General features: G+C 39.8%; 1 protein-coding gene across 1 annotated transcript in view; it reads right to left on the bottom strand.

Annotated features, from left to right (window-relative positions):
* Window positions 1-26,323, bottom strand: part of CNNM1 (cyclin and CBS domain divalent metal cation transport mediator 1) — a 580,179-nt gene that overhangs the window by 471,928 nt on the left and 81,928 nt on the right. Inside the window, exon 2 of the mRNA XM_044056831.1 lies at window positions 2,014-2,157. Within this exon, the coding sequence (XP_043912766.1) occupies window positions 2,014-2,157 (144 nt within the window). The remainder of the gene's footprint in view (window positions 1-2,013; window positions 2,158-26,323) is intronic.

The following is a 26,323-nucleotide window of genomic DNA, read 5'->3' as shown; positions in this document are numbered from 1 at the left end:
GGAAGTCAGGTTTGGTCTCAACAACCAGACTAGTTATGGATAGTCAGGATATGCAATCAGGAAGAACCTCCCACAAAGCAGTTCCTGAATGGTTAATGTGGTGGCCTAGCAATAACCATCCAGCAAAACATTGTCCAACATTTAGTTCACAGTTACCACAGAAGAAAACCATACCCAATGTTGGCAACATGCATTTCACAACATACTGACTTTCATGTTCTGGATGCAGATCAAGAATAGGAACATGCTTCCTGTAGTTTAAGACCAGCAGACTGTCTGTTCAAAGCAGCAACAGAAGTGGTCTTGCTTTGTAATCTAATTACCATATATTTGCTTTAAAGGCTTGAGCAGGTCTATCTGCAGTATCAAACATGAATATTTTCAGGTTGATGGCAGCTAGAAGACACCCCCAGCAAAATAAATATCAGGAAGGAACATGGTAGACTGAAAGTGAGCCGACTTCAGTGTTACAAATCCCAAGATCACAACTGCTGGAGTAGACTACAAAGGCAGGTTTCCTGCATAGACGAGTGTTACTTTGAAATTATTAGGCAGATTCTTCCTGTAGAGAGTTACAAATTTGTTGCATCAGCTTCCAGCTGTATTCTCCATGTAGTAAGCAATAATTTAATCAGTGTTATCTAGAAAAGGAATCTAGCAATATTATACTTGAGCTTTGCTTTATAAGATATTACAGGAATCCAGCAAGGGTCTACAAAAATGTGCAGTTTGATGTGTTAATCCTAAAAATGATACTGATCAGCACCAAGGGTTAGAAAAGAAATAAAGTGGATTTGGGACAGCATTCCACTTTTGTCTTCTACTGGCCAAACAAAGAAAAGACCGCTTAATAACAGATAAATCAACTGTGTGGCAAAGGGAAGCTGTAGTTAAAGTACAATTTTAATTCCCAGCATACTTTACCTTCATGGCTACTGTTCCTGTCCTATTCTGCCCCCACCACCATATTTAAAAACATTTCCTTTACTATTCTTTTCTCTACAAAAGAGAATATAGCTGTAGTGAGTAATAGAAACTGGGATCACTACAGTTTATGGAGAGAGTCACTCTCTTCTGTAGCGCAAAAAGTTGAAGACAAGAAAGATTTCTCCCTTTCCTGTTGATGTTAATACTTTGTGCATTGCTACAGACACCGGGTTTGATTTTTAGAAATAGGAGATGGAGAGCAGAAAGAAAGTGAGCTTTATTTTTGTTTTATATTTTCTCTTTCCCATGTTTGTACAACCTCTGAGTTAGTATATATAAAAATGTGGAGACTTGTGGGTTTCTATGGTAATAGTTGTGCAGTCTTTTGCTCAGTTTGAAATTATCTGCATATCAATAAATGACATGAGATTTATCAACAAAAATCCAGTAAAACCGCATCAGAAAAGATAAAATTAATCCGACCATTACAGCCACAGATAGCATTACAAGATTAAACACTGGTGTGATACACCATACTGATGTACAACGCATTTTTCTTAAAATGTGAACCAGACCAACTGACTTCAAAACACTTGCATTATGAATACATGCACTCCTGGTAAGGGACATTTTAGAAGCAAATTATAAAATGAACAAGACAAATACTGCATTATGACTGGCTGATCCAAGTCATTTACATGTGCCAGTATTCCAGCATAGCTCTGATGTCTTTTGATTTTTTTTTTTTTTTATTTTATAACAAAAAGGGGAAATTGAATTTGTAATTACACAGCATGACCTCCAGCATATGCACACTATAAAGGAAAAACATGTTCTAGGTGCATAAAGTTCTCAACTATTCCTTGGCCAAGACTTCGAGATGTTACACTACCATACAATAACAAACGACCTGGCATGCTTTATTGCTGGAGTGAAATGTTTTACAAATTATGTCAAGTAATATACATAGTCCGTAATGTGTACAGTTGCTAAAATTTGTGATTAAGAATAGTATCTAATAAGCAAATTCCAAAAATGTTTTACATTATTGTCAAAAGAAAAAAAAATGATAAAACATAAACATACTGTATAAATCAGTCTCATCCAAGATCTCTGATTTTATTATCTCTTCAATGATGTCCTCTAAAGTAAGAATTCCTAGAACTTCATAAAATGGATCTCCTTCCCCTTCATTGTTAACTCGCTGGACAATCGCCAGATGGGATTTCCCTAAAGAAACAAGAATGAAACAGGAATTACATCAGTCTATTGAAACTCAAGAAAAAGGTCCTCTTGAAATTCAGCTTATCTGTCTGCCTGCCACGGTAGTTAACAAATATAATTTCCTAGCATTCATATGAGAGATTCTGTACATGTATGCCCTTCAGTTGCAGGTATGATTTTTTTGGCAACATCTATACTATTTGTATAAGCACAACACTCCATGCAAGCCTGCCAAAGAGATGAAATGCATTTGTGCTTCTGTTCATGTAGACAAGAGGCTAATGCACAACCTCCATAAACAAGAAAGTATCCATGGTTTACATTTGTTAGGCGTGTGACTGACACTGTAAACTCACACATACTTGTATGTGTGTGATGTTCATATGTTTAAGTATCTTAACAAAAAAAAACTTTGTATTTTTGGCTGAAAATCCTTTGTGTGGGAAAAAAAACTGAAATTTAAAACACAACTAAGACAGCACAGTGTTGTAAAGATAAGCATTGCTGCCTCGCACACTCTAGTTCTCCACTGCTTCCAGGGTGGGGCGCCTTTTGAGTGGAGTCTGCATAACTTCATGGGTTTTACGCTGGCACTACTGTTTTTCTCCCACATCCCAGAAAGGACTGGCAGTCCTCCAAATGGTCTGAAAATGTGTGTGTATTTGCACTCCATTCCAGAATTAGTTTCTCTGCTTTATGCTGATTTGGTACTCCCCCACAACCAAGAAATGGATAAAATGAGTATAAAAGTATATGTATGCTTGAAAAATACCAAAAATGACTGTATACCTGTAGAAAAAATGTATGAAACATTTACATGAAGTAATCACCATGTGACGTCCCCTCTCTGGGCCAGTAATCCTCACCACTGACACTGGAGAGGTACTTTCACTTGCAACAAAAATAGATACACACAATATTTCCAGATGCAGCTCTCAGCATCAAGCACAATTTCACTTAAGAGCACACAGGGAACATAGTCCGGATCTGGGTTTCTCTCTCTCTGTCTCTAGGTCTCCAATAAGACTCCCCACTGGCACAGCTGTACAGCTGAGTCCAGGACCCCCTGGAGAATGGTCCTAGCTAATCATGTTCTAGATCTACAGAAAGTATCAAGCTTGTAATGCTTTGTAAATGTATTTACTGAGGACCAATTAGCAGCTTCTCGAATACTTGTAGAATCTAACCCTTTCCAAAAAGCCATAGAAGAAGCGAAGGTCTTCGTGGAGTGGGCCTTGACTAGATTTGTCATGGTGAGTATAGCAAAAGGTAAAAGCCTTTGACACCCATTTGGAAATAGTCTGGTTTGGCATAGGTTGTTCTTTCTTCTTAACTTCACAAGAAATGAGCAATTGTGGAGGTGGGGCACTGACCACAACTATGAGATGCGATATACAACAATAAGTATCCTGTTTTGTTTGCTTATTTTCACTAGTCATTGCTTATTCTAACCATTTATAGCACTTTTTTATTGTCTGCTGCATACTATTTCTTACTGTATTTTATTGCTATAAATTAACCTGCACTTTAGTATTGAAAGTGTTTGCCTTGCAGGGCCTGTTAAATCACTTTTATTAGTGTCACACTGTAAAGCTTTTTTTTTGCTAGTTTCACTGTATGAAAGGTATTAACTGGAAATTCTCTATTTGTTAAGCATCTGTTTGTTCTGATTTCCTGCCAAGGAGTGTATCATATAACTGATTTGTTTGCAGTTAAAAGCATTCTCGAGTCTCCTTGCTCCTTTATCTGTTTAAAACATTCAATTAGTGTCTCACTGGTGTTTTTCTGCTGTGATAAACATTTATGTAGTGTTTCCTACCTAAAATAGTGTAGCTAGTTTCTGTAGCATAGTCTCAGTTCAGATTTGCTGTCTCTGGGCCTGTTTGTTTGCAGTGGTGGTTTGTGCTGAGCACATGTCCCAGGCCATTTTGAATTAGCAGAAGCCTTTCTTTACCTTTGTGAGAGGATTGTGTTGATTGGTTGCTGGCTGGTATAGTGCTTGGAGTAAGCGGTTAATGGTCCTTCTCAGCTTTTTTTTTAAGTTGTTTCAGGTTGTACCTTCTGGTATGTAGGTCCTGCCTTTGAGAGGAATTCTCTTTATTCACACTGAGCTGAACAGAGGAGGGGTACTGACCACAATTCTAATCTGTGATATATAATAATAAGTATCCTGTCTTTATTTTTCTTATTCTTACCAGTTGTTGCTTATTCTAACCATTTACAACAATTTTTATTGTCTGCTGCCTATTATTTACTGTATATTATTGCTATAAACGTGCATCTGGAGCATTTCTCCCCGGGCCTCCGCTGAAAACAGGCTCTGTGGAACATAGTCGGACTTTCCCGGTCAACAAATGATAAATAAATAAATAAATAAATAAATAAAAATAAAAAATAAAAAAAAAAACTAATCTACACTCTAGTACTGAAATTATTTGCCTTACAGGGCCTCTTAAATCACTTTTATTACTGTCACACTGTTTGTAAAGCTTTTTTTTCTAGTTTCACTGTGTGAAAGGTATTAACTGGAAATTTTCTCTGTTTGTTTTGTTTGTTCTGATTTCCTGCCAAGGAGTGTATCATATGACTGAATTGTTTGCAGTTAAAAGCATTCTCTAGAGTCTCCTTGCTCCTTTATCTGTTTACAGCTTTCATTTAGAGTCTCTCTGCTGTGATAAACATTTCTGTAGTGTTTCCTGTCTAAAATAGTGTAGCTAGTAGCTGTAACATAGTTTCCCACCCTCCCTATTGGTATATTGTTCTTATACTTTGTAGCCTTGCAATTGACCGCCCCTGGTGTAAAATATGATCTGAGACACTCCTCCCAGTCCAGTATCATTAGCTCATTCTACCTAATACAGAGAGAACATTTGGGAAGACTAACCCCCTTAGTTTCTTAACCTTGAATTATCTCCTTTCTTTCTTTCCACTTTACTAAACAAAAAAAACAAATCTTTTCAGCTGCTTTTACAGTATATGTGTTTCCTCCTCCAACTCTATCACTCCATCTTGTTTTTTCTGCTACTTGTTCTCTAAAGTGTTCAATTGCATCTTCTCTGCTGCATTTATTACTATTTGTTTTTAGCCTGTTTGAAATTTTAATTGTTATTCTAAGCCTCTTAGTTTTGGTTTAAGCACTTGGGCTTTAGGCCTGTCCTTAGCTCTCCCTGGCCTCTCTCCCTCAGATTCGGACAAATATGGATGGACACTTTCCTATGGTTTCTCCTGCCAGCCTGGTTGATATGGGCATCCTGAGACAGTGTAGCAACTGCCTCATGTACACAGACAACCATCTACTACTACCACCTAGGAACACAATTTGTGAGAGATGCAATTACATAAAGAAGCTACAGTTTATGCTCTCTCCCTCACAAGTCAGTATATCTGGCACTGAGAAGGTTGACAACACAATCACTACACCTCAACCACCACCCACAACTGCACAACACCCACCTACATATGCGGAGGTTCTCAACAAAAACAAACCCAAACAAAGGAGACCGCAGAGACAAAAACACATGAGAACTCCACAACCCTCCACACCACATACCATGCATAGTCCACACCACCAGTGTCTCGCAACCACTAAGGCCTAACCATAAACCCAACATATTAGTCATAGGAGACTCCATTGTAAGGCACACAGAAGTGCCTCTCACCAGGCTGGATAAGGAGAAAGTCACAGTTAGTTTTGTCAGGTACCAGAATCTGCCATATCACACTCAAGTTTCTCAACAAAAGGCGCTGTTATGACTGTGTCATAGTCCATGTTGGCGTGAATGATTTGAGACGTACCTCCCTGGACTATATGAAGAGAGACATGATTGAGCTCTCTGAATACACGTCCCAGGCAGGTATGCCCCTAGCCATAAGCAGCATTCTACCGTCACCAAGAATGATGCCTCAATACAAACAGAAAATGATTGATTTTAAGAATTGGTTTAGTTTCTGGTGTCATTCCAGAGGGATCCAGTGCCTGATAGCCTGGGAGGATATGATCGACAGACCACGATGCTTTGCTAGAGATGGACTGCATCTGTCTCACTTGGGCTTCAGGCTTCTGGCAAAGGCCCTTGCCTCCCCCATAGTGCCTTTTTTTAGGAAAAGTCATGAGGTCGATACTACCAACATAAAAATCTCAACAAAATGCAAATTAAAGGTCATGCTGCTTAAACGTTAGGAGTCTAAACATGAAACTGCACTCATTGTAAGCATTCCTAACCTTGGAAGATGCTGACATTTGTGCAGTCACAGAAACTTGGGTCAAAGCTGCGGAGAGCATCCCAGCCATACCTGGTTATTCATACTATCATACATTCAGACCCCAAAATGTGGGCAGCAAAGCCAAAGGAGGTGAAGTTTCAATATATATTAAAGACACACACACCTCCAGGCTGGTCAAACAGTGTAATGCACAGGAGACACTCCAGGTGCAGTTAACCATTGACAAGACCCCTATTCAAATTATAGCTAGCTACAGGCCCCCAAATTTGACTCAAGATGCCCACTCCACCTATCTGGACCTCTTCAAATCTATCAAGATTCAACCCTTTACCCTGATCCTGGATGACTTTTATTACCCAACCATAGATTGGAAAAACTACTCATGCCAGCATGCAAATGCCCAGAGATTCTACGATTTTATCAATGCAAATGCCTTGGAACAGCTAGTTGATTAACCAACATGAGTAACCACTGCAGCACCTCTACGGTATCATCCTCCCTAGTAAGATCTGACCATAAAGTGGTCACTTTCGAAGTCACCATCTCCCCTGACCCCCCCTTATAGCTAGGGTAAAAAAAAAAAAAAAAACTTCTCCAAAACTGATTACAACCGCCTGAGGGATGGTATAAACAGCATCACAGCGCACTCCCTCACTGTAGGAACTGGCATCATTGTCCAAATCTACACCAAAGTACTATATGAGCATTTATATAGATGCCTGGAATCAGGAATACCTGACAGGACAAAATCATCCTCCGCAAGGAAGAGTAAACCTGTCTGGTAGACATCTGCAATAAATAAACTATATAGCAAAAGGAAAAAAATTGATGTCCAGGACCAAGAAGGAGCAGGTGCCCAATTGGAAGCAATCTCTCCTTAGCCTGAACAAGCAAATAAGAGCACTAGTAAAATCCTCTAAAGTCAACTTTGAGTCCAAATTGGCCAGATCTTCTACAGATAATCATAAGGCCTTCTTCACATATGTCCACAATCTCAAAGGAAGCACCCAAATCTGTTCAGAACTGGTAGTCAAGGACACCACATACACAAATGCTGTAGACATAGCCAATCTACTGGCTGGCAGATTCAGTGAAAACTTCTACCCTCTGTCCCCCCATCAGTAAATCAGGACATCCTCAGTACCTGCCCCCCACCCCTTATCTCTAGGGAACAGGTCATCACTGCTCTCTCAAAGGCAAAAAATACAGCCTCCATGGCACCTGATAACATCCCAGGCTGCATCCTACGTGAACTTGCAGCACCATTAGGCACCCTATTCAACCAAGGCCTAAGTACTGGCTTTGTCCCAACCAAGTGAAGGACAGCCACTGTCATCCCTTTACACAAAGGTGGAGTGTCTACCGATCCAGGAAATTATTGACCCATCAGCTTAACTAGCCTGATCTGCAAGGCCATGGAATGGATTATCATGGACCACATGAACAAGGACATTGGCAACCTCCAAACACTCGACCCCACACAGTTTGGCTTTGTCAAGCGGAGGTTATGTCTGTTAAATCTGATCGACTTCTTTGAGACAGTCACCAAAGCCATGGACGAGGGGAAGACAATGCACACCACCTACCTTGTCCTGGCCAAAAGCCTTTGGCACTATTCCCCACTCAGGCATAGTAGATAAACTCTCTCAACTAGGCATCAATCCATATGTTACCAGATGGGTAGCAAACTGGCTCACTGATAGAACCCACCTAATCAAAATAGGGGAAGCCACCTCAAGCAGTAGACCCGTAACGAGCGGCGTACCCCAGGGATTGGTCTTGGGGCCTCTGTTATTTGGGATATACTTCTGAGGTGCAGGCCAAAACCAGTGGGCTACGCCTGATCACATTTGCAGATGACTGCAAGCTGGGCCCAGTCATCAATTCCCCAAGTGATGTGGACGTCCTCCAAGAGAGTCTCACCCAAACAAATGACTGCTGCCAGAAATAAGGTCTCAAGCTGAATGCGAAAAAATGCATTATCATCCCATTTGGGGAGAGTGATGTCCCCACATATCAGTTTAATAATGTCCTAAGTACACAACCAGTAGTGAGGAATTTGGGCACCCAGGTTGATAGCAACCTGACTTGACCACCATGTTGCTTCTGTTGTACGGAAAGCTTTCTACATGGCCCACCTCATAAGTAAGGGCATCTCATCCAGGGACAGAGGTCCTAAAATCCCTGTATTCTTCCCTTATAAGGTTAATTATTAAGTACAACGTCCCCTTCGGCATGTACCTCGCAAAACACATGCAGCAGCTGGAGAGACCTCAGAGGTTCCCCACCAGGAGAATCCGGGGCCTCAAACACCTACCCTACACAGGTTAAAAGCCCTGTCCCTCTACTCAGTTTCATACAGACTTCTCAGATGTGACCTCTGTCTGGCATACAAAGCAATCTCAGACCCTGCCTTGGTGGGACTGCTGGATATCCGCAAGTCAAGCTCCACCCGAGCAACCCGTATGCATGATCTCAACCTGGTCTGTGATATCAATAGGATTTGGTGGGACAGATTTGTGTCCCAGAGACTCCCCCATCTCTGGAATAGACTCCCTCTCGACGTCAAGCAGAGTACCTCATTATCCCTTTTTAAGCGCATTCTGGATAACTGGATGGGAAACGGAAAATACATTCCTAGGATTCCATCTGTGTCCCTGCTGGACAGGGGCTCTGGGTGCTGACTTATCTTAATATGGGCTAAACTCTTGGCTAGGCTTATAAGGGCCTCAGGGCCAATAGCCTAGTAACTTCCTATGATCTTATGAATTGATCTGAAAGATTTAGTTCTTTCAAGACAGTATCTACTAGATAAAGCAGAACAACATGAATTGGTGTTGATAATGGGTGACTTGAATGTACATATCGGGACAGACAGAACAGGATATGAGGACTGCCTGGGTCCACATGGGTTGGGAAACAGGAATAAAGTAGGAGAAGCCATTCTAGACTTCTGTCTGGCAAACGGCTTGATAATAGCCAAAACATGGTTCAGAAAGAGAGACGGTCACAAGATCACATACAAGAGTAGCCATCGTGCAACTCTGGTACTTTCTCCTAGTAAGGAAAAGACACTGGGGTAGAATCCACGATTGCAAAGTCATCCCCAGCGAAACAGTTGGCCCACAGCATAAACCACTAGTTGCCACAATCAGCTGCAAGCAGTGGTCAGAGAAGGCTCTAAGGTTAACAGAGACCAGGCTGAAGACCTGGAAGTTGACTGGAGAGAAAGTACAGCAGTTCAAGGAATTACTCAGGGCTCAGGGCTCTAGCACTCCAAGAAAAAGAGGAAATAGGTGGAGTTAAACAAGAATGGCAGCACCTAAAATCAGCATGTGTTTAGGACTGCAGAAAAGATATGTGGCTGAGCCAGGTATGGAAATAAGGTATATAAGGAAAGCTAGTGGTGGAATGCAGAAGTCTAGAAAGTCATCAAAAGTAAGGTGGTGTACAGGAAGACGTGGGAAATAGAAAAGACTGACCAGGCTAGGAAGGACTACTGGTTGGCTAACAAAGAAGCTAAGAAAGAAGTTGCAATAGCAAAGAATAGGGCATTGGAGGCACTCTACCATTTTCTGGAAAGTGACTCAGTAAGTGGCACAAAGAAACTATATCAGGTTGCAAGGCAAAGACAGAAAGATAAAGAAGATAGTCAGATACCCTTCATAAGGGATGCCAGCAACAACCTGCTCACCAGTCCACAGGACATCAAAGGCAGATGGAAGGAGTATTTCCAGTAGCTTCTGAATGAAGAAAACCCCACAGAAGCTGTACTGCCCCAGAAACAGCCTATAATGAGAGAAGAAGAGGAGTCCACACTAGAAGTAAGAACAGCACTAAGGAAAATGAAGTCAGGGAAAGCAGCAGGCTCAGATGAGGTTACAGCAGATATGATAAAGATGCTGGGTAAGATAGGGGAGACATGGCCCTTGAAGGTACTCGTAGCAGTGTGAAGAGAAAGGAGTATTCCATATGACTGGAGAATAAGCATACTCGTGCCAGTGTACAAGAACAAAGGGGACATCCACAACTGTGGGCAGTACAGAGGTATCAAACTCCTATCACATTGCATGAAAGTTCTGGAGAGGGTGATTGATAAATGGATACTCAGAGTACTAGAATGTAAGATGGGAGATGAGCAGTTCGGTTTCAGATCAGGATGCAGCACAGTTTGCAGTAAGACAGATACTTCAGAAGAAGCTAGAGATGAGGAGAGAGTCCAACTGGGCATTCCTAGACTTGGAGAAAACATATGACAAGGTCCCAAGAAAGCTGATCTGGGCAGTACTGCAGTGATCTGGAGTCCCAGAAACATTGGTAGAATTAGTGCAGGCTATGTACAAGGACTCAATGACTCAAGTACGAACAGTGTTCAGCCTCACAGAGGGGTACTCAGTTGGAGTGAGTGTACACCAGAGTTCAGCTCTGATCCCACTGCTGTTCATACTGGTGATGGACTACATTAGCAAACAGGTCAGAGGGGACAGATCAACAAAGTTGTATGCAGATGATGTGGCATTACAGGCAGACACTGAACAAGAACTTCAGCAAAGGATAGGAGAATGGAATGCAAAGCTGAAGGCACATGGGATGAAACTAAGCACAGATAAGATGGTGGTAATGGCAGAAAATTGGTGAAATCAGTAGGTGGATTGGACACTCTAAATTGGCCCTAGGTATGAGTGTGTGCCTTCTGTGTTAGGTTGGGCGCCGGGCTGGCAACTCAACACCATAAAACTCCACTGCCAATCATGAGCAGACAGATGATCCGCTGTGGCGACCCCTAACTGGGAAAAGCCGAAAGAAGAAGAAGAAACTGAGAACAGGGATAGAAGGGAAGATAGCGGAACAGTTAACAGCTTCAAGTATATCTGGTAAGGGTGGCTGAGGAGAGGGGAAGTCAGTCAGACTAAGAAATGAGGACATAGGAACAGAAGCCAAAGTAGCTCCAATTGCAGAAAACATCAAAGAGAGCAGATTACGGTGGTTTGGACACTTGTACAGAAAAGCAGAAGACAATCTGGTGAAGAAGATTTGGGACAGACAGGAAGAAGGTAAGAGGAAGCGAGGATATCCAGCAAAGAGCTGAATGGACTGTGTGAAAGATCTGCGACAGTCAGGCATAAGTGTTGAAGAGGGCAAGAGTGTAGCACTGAATCAAATTGAGAGTTGGCAACAGTTAACATGATACCCTGACCCCCATGTAAAAAAAAAAAATGGAAAAAGGGGGCTGCTGATGATGATGATGATGACAGTATCTGAGTTGTCTGTGGACATCCAAATATGAAATATCCTTTCTCCCTCATTTTAAAGTTCAGGAAAGAAAATGGGAGGATGTGGATAGTTTAACATAGTATAATAAGAAACTGACCAAGGATAAAGTGCCTCGACAAAAAATAAATATGAGCGATCCAATGGTAAAAATTCCCAAGGCAACACCAAAAAGCTGGAGCAAAACTTTTATTAACAGAACTTAAAAGCACTACACTAAGTATAATGCTTTTAAGTTCTGTTAATAAATGTTTTGTTCAAGGTTAGTATACTGCTTTTAAGTTCTGTTAATAAAAGTTGTTCCAGCTTTTTGGTGTTGCTTCGGGAGTTTTTACCATTGGATGTGGATAGTTTGTCTTAAAGTAAACTTGGATACCACTTTAAGCATAAAAGAAGGATTCGTTCTCACAGAAACCCTGTCCTTGTGAAAAATGAAGTAGGGTTGACTCCATAAGAGCTTGCAACTCGGATACCCTTCTTGTGGAGGTCAGAGCAATCAGTAAAACTGTTTTCCAGGTTAAGAACCTTAAGTCAGCCAGATTAGCTGGTTCAAATAGAGCAAGTGTTAAGTTCTCTAACATGAAATTAAGATCCCAAGGAGGAGCCACCAGTTTACTTGGCGGCCTCATGCAAAATCCCCTTCAAGAACATTGTTGATGTGACTGCCTTGAAACAGTTTGACCCATGCGCAGGCATGCTGAAATAGCCAATAAATGAACCTTGATACAGGAATAAGAAAGGCCCATAGGATAGTAACTCACATAAATATTGTAAAACCAGAGAAAAGCTAGCCCTGAATGGGTGCTAGTTATGTTGCTGGCACTAAATAGTAATCCTTTTCCATTTGATAACACATGATTTTCTAATAGCAGGCTTTCTTGCCTCCATTTGTTACTTGCTGCATGTCCTCAGAAGACAGATGCTAAAATTAATTAGAACCTTATCATCCAGACAGTCAACAGAAGATGGCTGAAGTTGGGGGTGTATCATACACCTCTATTCTTGTGTAGATCCATTCCATGAGGAAGTTTGTGATAACTGCCAGAAGGGAGTCACCATAATGATCTTGGGGAATTCTTTCTGAATCCTCAGACATAACGTGGATATTAGTGGAAAGGCATACAGGAGCATTCCTGTCCAAAGAAAAGACAAGGCATGTGTCTTCCAGGCCTTCCTGCATGGAGTCTTGGAACAGAATCTTGCCAGTTTGATTGTTCAGAGAGGAGCCAAAAAGGTCTGCTTGAGGAACTCTCCACATATGAATCAAATCCTGGAAGACCCCCCAATCTAGTTTCTATTTTTGAGGCTCTGCTCTGGCCATGCTCAGCTTGTTTGCCACAGTTTTTTCTCTGACAGAATGCAGGATGCCTATAGAATGAGACTGCTGTGAAGCTTTATCCCAAGCTACACTGCAAAGGGGGTATGACCTGATTTGCACCTGCATGTTGATGTACTACATCACTATGGTATTGTCTGTAACTACTTACAAGGGGCCTGGGGACCAAAGATGGTTCAGAGAATTGAGTGCCATGACCAGGGCAAGCATGTCCTTGATATTTATGTGCTTGTGTCTGACATTGGTGTCCCACACTCCCTGCACTTTTATCTCTCCTGAAACTGCTCCCCAAGCAAAATCCGACTCTTTTGCTTTGGAGAAGGCAGGGAGAAGGAGAGACCTGGATTTAAGGATATCTGTTGTCTCCACCAAGTGAATTCTCTTTTGACAAACCCCAGTACTGGGATATGAAAAGATAAAGGGTGTTGATGCTGGGACCAAAGAGATTTCCAATAGTATTTTACCTTTCTCATGTGGAGTTTTGCCAGGGGTATCCTGAGAATCATGAATGTCATGACACCCAAAGTCCCTGAGGTATTCCCTCACAGTGACCAATGTCTGAGTGGAAAACCTTAGAAATAGATCTAAATAATTTTTTCCATAAGGAAGAAAAGCTCTGAGGTGTCTAGTTGACATTTTAGGAATACAATTTTATGTGGAGTGAAGAAAGGCTTTTGGATGTCCTGTTGGAATCCCAGCTTGTGCAAGAGATCTCTCACCCAAGAGAGAGATTCCTGACATTTTGAAAAACTCCACACGATAAGTAAGTCATCTAAATACAGAAAAATAAGGAAATATGTAGCCTGCAATATGCTATAACTGGAGCTAGACACTTGAACAGTCCTGGTACACTGGATAGTGCAAGGCAGAGAACTGATAATGAGATCCAGACACACACAACCTTAAGCACCTGAAGTATGGATGAACGGGAATGGGATGATAAGCATCTTTTAAGTCTGGTGTTACCAGGAAATTTGAAAGTGGAAGAAGAGGCAACAGGTTGTGAAGTGACATTTTGAATTTGAGCACTATCGCAAACAGCTTTAGGAAAGAAAGATCGATCCAGACGTGGTCCCCAAGCATTTTTATTCTTTGGGACTAGGTATAGCCTTGAATAAAACCCCTTTTCCACCTGGGAAGGAGGAACCGATTCTATTGCTCCTTGGGACTGTATATGATGAAGAACAAGTGAAAGCGAGAGTATGATCTGTAGGATGAGGAATGACCCCATGGAAAGGAGGAATTTCCTCCCACTGTCATCTGTAACCTTGCTGAGCGAGTTTCAGAACCGATTTGTCTGAAACAATCTGATGCCATAGATAAAAATGGAGATTCAGACTTTCTGGAAAGGAAAAAAGGGCCAGGGTGGGAGGGGATCACAAGGTCTCCTGAATAGTCCTTCAGAATTGTTGGAAGCGTCCTTGGTTTAGGGAGGTTTGAGACTTCTTTTTGCAAACTTCTTGCTTCTTCTACTTAAATGTCTGTTTACCTGAATTCTGTTGAGACTGTTGATTCTGTTCTGTGCCAAAACTGGATGAGGAGAGAGAATTCCTTGGACAATTTGGAAAAGGAGGGATGAAAAATCTTACATTTCCTGGATAATCTTGCCCCTTTCATCACAATTTTTGATCACCTCTACAGCACACATGCCAAACACTAAATCTCTATCCAAGGGAGAATTTTAAAATCTCATTTTTTACATCATCTGGAAGGTTTTGAGAATGTATCTAATCAAACATCCTTTAAAACATATCCGTGGCTATGGCACTGGAAGAAGTATTAATAGAGTAATACACACACTACAAGCAATGAATAGTGACCTGTGCAAAAGTTGAAACTACGTTATTTAAAGCAGATTCTTCTTCACAAGAAGAAACCATAAATAAAACATTCCTCATGTTTTTCAATACATCAGAATATGAGACTGATGATTTAAAATTCTGAAATTGAAACTTGTATAAGTGTACACTTTTCCCCATACCAAGCAATAACTTTCTCATCCGTATTCAAAAAGGTTGGATAGAATTTAACTAATTCCTTAACAGCAGAGGAGTCAACTAAGGCTATAGCTGCTGGGTCAGGTTTGGGAATAGTATATACGTATTTAAAAAACTGAGGAACTTACTTTATACATCCTGTCTACCTTCTTAGGTACAGCTGGCTATCAGGAAAACTGCAGGCAGTAATACAAACATGACAACAGGAATATGTGTAGGGTCTGGAAAATCCTTCTGTAACAACTCATAGTATTTTCTGAGAGACTGAGAAACCTCAGTGTTCTCCCACTGAAAACACTGGTATGTTCTAGCAATAGTATTGGAGAAAGAAAAAAAAACCCACAGGGAGAATCAGAAAGTTAGCTCTCCTCTCAGTTTGAATCAGAAATCTAAGGACAAAACCTTGAATCCATCCATGTACCTTCCTGTTCAAATTCAGAATCCTGACTCTGCAGGAAAGCAGGCATCTCTCTTCCTTTTACTGGAACTACTCTACAAGGAGAATCAATAGCCAGAATCAAACTCTGAGCCAGTCTCAATAAGCTGCGACTATGAAAAGAAAATTGAGGAGGAGTAAGACATATGCTTGGTTTTGGGTTTCTTTTTGTCAAGAAAAATGGGGACAACTGTGTTACTAATAGCTGCTGCTTCTCCGGGGACGGGCACAGCATTATGACAGATCAAGGAACCCTTCCCTGTTTCCTCTTTCAAGACTGACATGAGTGGGTCTCCTTTGCCCACACAGGGGACCCCAACAGCTGCAGAATACATGTCTAGCCCCCAGTCCATAGTCGCTGTAGGTGCTACACCAGATGGATCTGGTGTAAAAGATGACTGGTCTGAGGTACAACAAATGGCCTGAGCAGAGTCATCCACCTGCAGATGAGGCAAATTGCTAGCCTGCTGTGGTGGCAAAGGCTGTTTGCTTAACTTTTTCTTTTTGTGGCTGAAAAAGGACTGACCGTGGGACTCACGATCTGTTCCCTGGTCAAGCCAAAATTGGTGTTTCTATCCTGGAGAAAACAAGTAACAAATGCCAGTAAAACTACCAGGTGAATAAAGTTACTTTTTTGATGGAAAAAACACAATAAAAAGCTCACTAACTCACTATGGCAGCCATACAATGGAAAAATAAACAACATTTCTCCACAGAAAATATTTTATCAGTTAGTTAACACTACTTTTAAACTGACAATAATGAATCCACCATTTAAAAGTATGTTACAGTCTGGAGACAATCTGTTAAAACACAACACTGCTAACTTTCCTGAAATGGGGATGGACGGGGTTGGTCACTGATGGATATCATTAAGGGGACAGAATCAACAATGCAAAAGTTAGGCTACCCTTAAGGAAGGACAACCAAAGGTTACACACATGTACTTATGAACAGGAAGTGGGATATGAAAAAAACCCACAAAAATTAGAAATGCTTTGCAACCCTTAAAATCACTGCCAAAATAAAGAAATCATCTGGGGATAGGTATATGCCTATATTATTTAATACTCTTAAGTGAGGGAAGAAAAGGAGCAAGGCAAACAATACCCACATTTTATTTACCAAAAGAGACGGTTATGTAAATATATAAAAATATGCCTATATATTATATATGGGTACAGTTAAATCAAGAAATTTGGTCATGTGAAGATTTTGCTGCAAAATTTGTAAAGTGCTGTTAACACTGATTTTATGCTATAGTCAAGGTACATACTGTCAACTATACACAACTGGACCAAAGTGAAACTAGTTTGCATAACCAGGGAGTTAGCATGCATAATTACGGTGTGAGGCAAAGCCCCCAATTTAAATTATTTAACTTACTATTGATGTACATATGGGTAGAGTGAGGTTGTGTGATGATGGTATTTAAATTTGTATATTTAGTTCTGTGCGGAGTGTGCGCACTGGTGTTTGATGTATAATATGGTGTTAGTAGGTATACAGGTACGATAGTCAGTGATGTGATGCAGCAAGTGTGCGATATTTGGTGTTGCCCCGATCATTATTTTTGATAAGTGATGGTGCAATGTCTTCACTTCTTGATGAAACTTAAAACTTTTGTGTGTGTGTGTATATATATATATATATATATATATATATATATATATCTTCTGGTTCTAGGGACCATGAACATGTAAATATCATAAATCCACTTTCATGCCTCCTATGCATCATAATGTTCACACGTTTTTATCATGCATGCTCAAAGATCTACATTTTAATTTCAAGGAATCTGGGATTATTTCTAATAATCTCTCAAAGGCTGAATAACAGGCCATTCAGGATCTTAAACTCAATAAAAATGTGGTCATTTTGCCAGCTGATAAGGGGGGTGCTGTGGTGGCCATGGATTTGGCCTATTATGCTGAAGCTGAAAAACAACTGAAGGATGGGCGTTACTACATGTATATGCCTTTGAACCCGAGTTTCAGGTTCAAAAAACAAATTGATGAATTTCTTTTGTCAGCCAAAGGGGAAGGCACTAATTATATCTGATTCAGTACTATATCATTTGACAGTGTCTGATCCTAGTAGTCAATATTCATACTTATTGCCTAAAATACACAAAGATTTACATCATCCTCCAGGCAAACCTATTGTGTCGGGAAGGGGTTCCCTTACGGAACCTCTTTCCCAGTTTTTGACTAAATACCTAAAACCCTTACTTGGATGAGTTAGGTCGAGGATCCAAGACACCACCCAATTTTTACAGATAATCTCAGATATGCAATTGGAACCAGGTTGGCTGCTATGTACATTGGACACAGTAGCCTTATACACTAATATTCCTCATTGGGCTGGGTTACAGGCTCTTGAACATTGGTTGTACAGATCTGAACTCTATCCTCTGGGGTTTAATACTTTTTTGATCTGTCTTGCGGAAGTACTTACAAAAAAATGCTTTTTTACTATCAAGGCAAATGTTACTGGCAGGTTCAGGGTACGGCTATGGGGGCATCTTTTGGCCCTATTTATGAGGATCTTTTTATGGCCTTTGTGGAGAACATCTTATTTATGCTCATAGTCACAACATATATCTGGATGAAACTGACATATAGAGGAGATATTTAGATGATTGCTGGATGGGTCTGGAGGGCGGACATCGAATATCTTCATGAATTTGTGGACTACCTAAACAGCAATAAGTGGGGAATACATTTTACAGTAAATCAGGATGCCCAGCAGATCACCTTCTTGGATGTCTTGGTTACTCGTAACATCAACAACACCTTGGATACTCAGGTTTATCGTAAGTATCTACAATACAATTTTTTGTTGCATGCATCCAGTTTCCATCCGCCACACATTACACACAACATACCCAAATCTCAATTTCTCTGTATGAAATGTATTTGTTCCCATCTGGATAACTATGAGTACTTCACACAGGATCTAACTAGGAGGTTCAAAGATAGGGGCTATAAAACAAGCAGTATACTTACTGCCAGCAACTGGGTGTCCACGCTGGACAGAAAGGATCTACTGAAGTATAAGGACAAGGAACATACGAAGAATTCCAGCATTCGGTTGGTCACTACTTATGGGCGGAATACTAATATGTTATTGTATAGTATTCATAAACATTGGAATATTCTTTTAGCTGGTAATAAATTATCTGAGTTTCTAAACTATAAATGTCTTTTTTTCTTTTCGAAGGGGCAGAACTTTAGGGGCCCACTTTAATCAATATAAACGTGCACAGACCTAATTCAGGATCCAATTCAATGAACCCTGACAGGTGATTTACTTTATGATGAAGCATTCAGTTTGAATGTGAAAGTGCTTACTGGATATGTTTTATACATTTGTTTTTAACCACCTTTTATTTGAATTAACGGTCATCTTCTCATTGTCGTGTTGTTGCCTCAACAAGCTTTGTTTTCTGGAATTGGTCTTAGTTGCTGCATTTGAGGCACTTTACCCTTGGTTGTGGATTTTTTTGAACATACTATGATTTACTTTATGGTTGTGTCCCTTGTGGACACTGCATACATTGTCATATGTTAGCCAAATCTAAACAATTTATGAGCAAGAATGCAGCTACAGTTTATATTAAGTTTCTAGGCAATTCTGGCACAGACTGGGTTGTTTACCTTGCCACTTCTTGCTCAGCCTTCTATATTGGACAAATCTCACGGCCACTTAGACTACAGATTTCAGAAAATTGCAGTGATCTTAGAGGCAAAAGATCAAGTAATGCTTTATTTAAACATTCATTGGTACATAATAATGCAATTATAGATAGAATTGTGGGGGACACAACAATAAAGCTTGTTGGCATTCTATACTAAATGCAAAAGAAAAGTGGATTATCAAATCGGGTGGTTTATTTCCACCTGGCCTAAATGAGAACTTATAAATAACCAATGAGCTTCAGTTTTGTTTTTCTTTGACAGTATAAAAGGGCACTTGCATTTTCTGTGGTTTTTCATTTACACTGATGAAGACTATTTGATTTTTACAGCTGAAACCGATCTGTTGGTGCTTGGTTTATACATGCTTTAATAAAGCAATTTGGAATTTACACTCCACTGTGTGCTGGCCTTGATTTTTTTTACTCTGGCTGTTCCTTTTTGGGGACGTGCGCTTGCCGTTACTTGCAAGGATAGTTTTTGCTTTACATGATATATCACGAGAAGTGCATTTCTAATCGAACTTCATCAAATTAGGTTTGAATAACAAGGAGAGACCACAAAACAGTGTTCTGATTAAAAGGTGCCATTTTCAAATAGGAATACCAAAGAAACAGAGTATTTACAAAGCTAGAATCAAAAAAGAAAATTACAAATGTTTGAGGGGAGGGGAACCAGTCAAAGGACACTTGCCAATACTGACCACAAGACAGAAGATTCAGCAGGTGGAAGGAAGTAAATAGAAATAATAAAATAAGTCATTGTAATCCTTGTGTGTGTGGGGTGGGGAGGTTTACAAAACTATGCCCCAAGTACTGAAAACTTTCAGAAGTGGCTATACCTTACTGGCAACAAAAATCATCTAGATAAGCATCCCTAGTCTCGCCGCATACTGTGTAAAGGGTAAGGGGGCAGGTTGCTGGGGAAAATTTTACATTTTGGGATTTTCAAGTCTTGCCAGCCTTCATCCTGAAGGTGGTGAAAATGGAATACCCAAGCTCAAACGAAGGAGTTAATTGGTGTAATGCTTTTGGCTGTTTTAGGAGTGAGCAAGTATGTTTAGTTCTTTGTACTACAAGTGACAGTGAAGTTTGGAATGGCAGAACAGAAACATATAATTTTACAACCTTGTGTAACATCGTGAGAACCAATAGTGGTTGGTGATGGGATGTTTGGTAATGTGGATTGTGTTAGAAGAGTAGGGTTTAATGTCTTAGATTTTTTGCAAACAATGTTAGGAAACTGGCTGCTGTTGTGGCAGAGAGGGATAAACCCTGATGGGGTTGGTGGTTACGTGAGTGTCTCAGCTGCAATCCCTAGTGGAGGCTGGGAATGCTGCACAAGAGGGAAGGGTGGTATCTATGGCTGAGCTGCTGTGGAGGAGGGACAATATGCCCAACACCCTCATTGCACACATGCTCACCCACCCCTCTGGCATCACCAAAAAAGCAACAGTGGGAGAAGTAGAAAAGGAGAAGTTAAAGAAATAGAAACTGAGGTTATGGAGTACCTGCGAAGTGAAGGATTTAGTGTAGAAAATCTAACTCAGAAAGCACCACAGCAGGATAGAGCAATGGATATCCAAATTAATGGGAAACCAGTGGAATGGGAAGCAATTGGTCAGGTGCCATATGAAGATATTTTGGAGCCTTTCATAGGAAACCAGTATAAACGTCCACCTGAAGCTGGACAGCAAGGGAAGGAACAGGAAACTGTGGAAACTCTGACGCAGTCAATGTTGAGGAGTGATAGGCCAGTAAGTTCCCATATGATACAGGATGAAACTGAAAAGAATGCGCCACAAGAAGATGTTATAGAACATTATATAGAATGCCCGCAGGAAATGAGAAATAAAAAATGTGCCCTCAGTTTAGAAGAAAACGAGCTAAGAGAAGAGTTGCTTGATTTAATAGAGATAGACATATTAAGATCAATGAAAGAAATAGATTGCAGAAAGTAAATAAAACCCAAAAAGTCATAAGTTTGATAAAACAAACGAGCACAGTAATTAGGACTGTCCATAGAGATCCATGCGATATAACAGAAGTAAACAGGACATATTACTGTGCAGCTAAATTAATAACTGATAAAGCCATACTGCAAGAACACAGGGTAGTGAGGGGAAAGGAAGGGGAAACATCGAATACCATCATGGAAGTATCGAACAGAGAAAACTAGAAAGTAATTAAGACAAGAAGTGTCACTGTTGGAAGAACACAGAAGAGGGAACAGATCAACAACAATACTAAGAAATATGTAATAAAAGCAATGTGCAGTATTAGAACAGAGCAGGATCTATCAAGCATTATAGCAAATAAGCTAAAAATCTCAGCACAGTCATAAAAACTTAGAAGATAAACAGATAAATATTAAAAAAGTACAAAATAAGCAATTTGTTGACGACCCAAAAAAGTTTTATACAGAGTTGAGAAACAAGGTAAAAGGAACTGAAAGACCACCAAAAAAAGAAGAAATAGATACATTTTGGAGAAGTATTTATGAAGATCCTGTGGAACATAACAAAGATGCTAAATGGACAGAAGTAAAAGAAAGAATAAGAAGCTTAAAGGTACAGGATATGAAATGAGATGAAGTAACTGCCACAGAGATTGAAACAAAGTTAAGAAAAGCCTGTAATTGGAAAACCCCAGGCCCAGATGCAGTACTTAACTTCTGGTTAAAAGTATTAACTTATTTACATGAAGATTAAGCTACGGGTAACAACCACTTACATGCGCGTGCTGAACAGACACCAACCTGGCTAACAACAGGAAAAACAATACTACTACTTAAAAGTGAACCTGCAAGCTACCCTAAAAACTATAGACCAATAACTTGCCTTCTGACGACATATAAACTATACACGGGAACTGATGCCGAAAGAGTTTATAGTAATTTAGAAGAAAACTCAATTATGGCAGCAGAACAAAAGGGCAATAAAAGAAAGTCATATGGGAACAAAGGATCATTATTTGTTAAAGTCATAGTGGAAAACTGTAAAAAGGGGAAGAATCTATGTCTGGCATGGATTGACTACAAAAAAGCATTTGATAGTATCCCACATTCATGGAGTGCTTAAATATGTATAAGATGCACCCTACACCGACTACATTACAGTGACCATGAAGCAGTGGCAGGCCACTTTGCAATTAAGCCATGATAAAGGACAAATTATTATTCCAGGGATAAAAATTCAAAAGGGATACTCCAGGGTGACTCTGTGTCACCGCTGTTATTCTGTCTTGCCCTTAACCCATTAAGCTGTCTACTTAACAGCTTAGGCCATGGCTATAATTTGGCTCCTAGAAAACAACAAAGTGTAAAGACTTCTCATCTTCTCTTTGTCAATGATTTAAAACTGTATAGCTCATCAGATGAGGAACTAAAAGCACAACTGCAAGTTGTCAAAACTTTTTCAGATGATACAAGAATGTCATCTGGTCTTGATAAATGTGCAAAAGCAACCTTTAAAGCAGGAAAACTGCAACACCAAGAAAACATCAGTTTGGGACTAGAATGTGATATAAAAACTTGATCATCTCGAGAGACAATGTATAAATCTTTGGGAACTGATGAAGGATCAACAATAAAACATGAACAAATGTGAATAAAACTTAGTACGGAATACTTTAGGAGAATTAAATTAATCCTGAAAACAGCGGTACATCTAGGAACAAAATCCAAACTATAAAACAATTTGCTCTTCCTGTCCTAACTTACAATTTTGGAGTGATTGATTGGCCCCAAAACGTGTTGGATAGATTAGACAGGAAAATAAGAAGGATGCTTCATGCTCACCAAATGATTTATAAAAATCTGTGCATACCAAGATTACATATCTCCCGTTCCGAAGGAGGTATGGGCCTCCTTGAAACTGATTACATGTACAGATCTGCATTCGTGGGACTCCATACATCTACTGACATCACAAGACCCAAATGCAGTGAAAGTTTTGAAACATGAGAATAAATCTAAGATGATGTCTCTGCTTAAGTTAGCAAAAGTCTATCGGCATCAAGCAGAAATGGAAATCAAAACAGAAGTAGATAAAAATCAGGTAGCAACTGAAAGTGCCAAAAACCAAAAGAAAGTATATAAGGTGAAGGACCAGATGAGAAGGCAAAAAATGTGGAAAATGCATAAATATAGCTGCAAGTATAGAAAACTTCTGGAAGAACCTCATGTTAATCAGGAACAAATGCAGGAATGGTTAACGAGAAGCAAATTCAAATCAAGAGATGAAAGGTTAATACTGGCGGCCCAAGATAGTGGGTTATGTACACATTGGTTTACACAGCCCACTGAACATGTGGGGGAGACAGACAAATGTAGGTTTTGTAAAACTGAACTGGAAACAGTTGCACACCTCATTGCTGGTTGTGACATAGTAATGGCAGAAGGTCTGTATACTGAAAGGCATTATAACGTGGCACGACTGTTGCACTGGGGACTGTGCCAACATTATGGTATTGAAGTGGCTGAAAAACACTGGAAACATGAGCCACAAAGCATCATGGAAAATGATGAAGTCTACATTACATGGGATCACCCATTACCAAAAAGACAGATGCTAAAAAAACGGATATAGTGGTCCATGAAGATAAGTCAAAGGTAGCATTGATTGTTGAAAACGCCACTCCCACTGACTTGCGTACAAACAGACACAAAGTCATAAAATATCAAGATTTGCAGGCAGAAATGAGGGAATGTGGAAGAAAGATACCCAGACAGTTCCAGTACAGTTCCAGTAGAAGTAGGAGCAACGGTTCTTATAAAAAAGAATAGACAATTGTATTTAGACATGTTACCAATACATGTAAACCCATATGAATTGTAAAAGGAGTCATTACTGGGCACATTGCGGGTGCTGCAAAGAGCACTTCTGGCTGACATCAAAGATTGAAACAATACTAATTTTGTGAACTTTGGTCGTACTTTGACTTAGGAATGGGGTCTATTCCCATCATGGTTTTAGAAACCCAAAAGACTTGGAGAAATTAAAAAAGGATAGGGTAATAGTGAGTAGGGTGTAATATACTTAAAAAAAATAAATAAATATATATATATATATATATATATATATATATATATATATATATATATATATATATATATATATATATATTTTGGAGAACAGCTGTGGCTATGTAGAGCCAAATGTTGGCATCTTTAGGATACGAAGACCTCTCAGAACTATCTTAAAAGAAATACAGGCTTCCATGTGCTTCTTTTGCCATTGGACATTCTTACTTTTAACCAGAATGTCCTCTAATTTTCTCATTATCTGTAAAGCATTAACTTCAATTGTCTGACCTTTATGTTTCATTGCTGTCCTTGCTAAATCAGCATAAGATAGCCGTAATAATGGATTGCCTTCAGTTAACAAAAGTTGTTTGAAATCTTTAGTTTCAACATTAATACCAGCAGTTCCATTTGAATTCAGTCGGGTTTCTTCTGTCATGTCCCCTGATGTAGACAAATAAGTTCCAAGTATAAAAGAGAAAACACTGCAGGGGTAAAGTACCTCCAAACAAAACACTGTATGAAGAAACTTGAAAGGAAATGTTAGGTACTCCACGACAATCGAAGCAAACCTCTAAAGACAGCTGAAAAATGTACTTCTTTATTCCAACAAAAAGTAAGCGCTTTTGCATCTCCAAGGACACTTTTTCAGACTTTAAAACAGTTACAAAGCATTCAAAATCCCTTTAAATACCATTTTCTTTTAACAAGAGCCAATAAAAAGGTTAATAAAAATCACATGATAGGCACTCCTAAAAAATGTTTTAAACTAATACTGTACATAGCTAGTCCCAAAGACATGTATATGTGTATAAAACGCATATGAAGCAGCATATAAAAAAGCATATGAAAAGACGTGAAAAACACCATTAAAAACCAACAAAATAACATATATATATATGTGTGTGTGTATATATATATGTATGTGATTGTCTGAAAGTTCACATATATATGTATATGGTTCTACCTCACATAAACGAAACACCACAACACCGACAACGCAATCACTGAAACCACATAACCGACAGTACAAAAACACGAAATTCCACATGCCCGACAACGACATAACCGACGGTACACAAACACGAAACCTCATACACTTCACACACCACAATCAACAAACAAAACACATTCCCCGTCCAAAAACCACATACACAACACAAGCACACCAAAATCCCTACAAACCCACACTAAACCACACATACACAACTACCTACAACCCTGACCCAAACCCTAACCCTAAGGTCCGTCACTACCGCACTTACCTGACCGCTCCTAACCCTAACTCACTTATCCGCCCCTAACCCAAACACAATCACTACCGCACACTTACCTGACCGCTCCTAACCCTAACTCACTTAACCCACCCCTATCCACACTTACCTTACTCGCACCCTAACGTCCGTCACTACCGCATACTTACACAGCCTTTTCCCATTTCGGCATCCTCGGCGTCGGTGCTTTCATCCGTCGGGTCGGTCTTCTGCTTGTCGATCTTCTAGGTCCCGTCGCGTCGGTCTTCTGTGCTGTCGATCTTCTGGGGCTCGCGATTTCCGTGTCGATGCTCCAGCGTGTCGTTGAAGTGAGGTAGAACCATATAGATATAACTCCTAAAACTTGTAGTTAATGGCATAAAAACATCTATAGCTTGGCAAGATGTTATATATCATGTATTTCATTTCATTTTCATTATGCTGATTGCAGATCCAGGAATGTGGTATACTTAGCCATATGCCAGAAATGCAGTACTTTCTATGTTGGAAAGACTAATAGGACACTTAGATAAAGAATAAGGGAACATGTTTATGCCATCAGTAGGGAGAATGAAGGCAACGCTATAGCTAAACATGTCCTACGAAATGATACAACACATAGTTTTAAGTTTCGGGTATTAGAATTTATACATGCCACAGAAAGAGTAGGTAACATTAGTAACTATACAGAAAAAGAGGAAGGGAAGTGGATAATTAGGTTACAGGCTGACAGAGGACACGGCTTGAATGATAGGGTTTCATTGAAGCCTTTTTTGCTTGATCGACCTTTGAAGCACTAACTTTCAGTGGTATAACTGCCTTTTTTAGAAGTAAGTGAATACATCTTCTCCAGGGGTATATTAGTATAAACTTATTTATGAAATACATGATATATAACATCTTGCCAAGCTATAGATGTTTTTATGCCATTAACT

The sequence above is a fragment of the Protopterus annectens genome, chromosome 14.part0 (genome assembly GCF_019279795.1).
Source record: "Protopterus annectens isolate FY-2018-M chromosome 14.part0, PAN1.0, whole genome shotgun sequence".
In the NCBI taxonomy this organism is placed as follows: Eukaryota; Metazoa; Chordata; order Ceratodontiformes; family Protopteridae; genus Protopterus; species Protopterus annectens.
The sequence above is the reverse complement of the archived record's forward strand: the minus strand, read 5'-3'. Positions and strand labels throughout refer to the sequence as shown.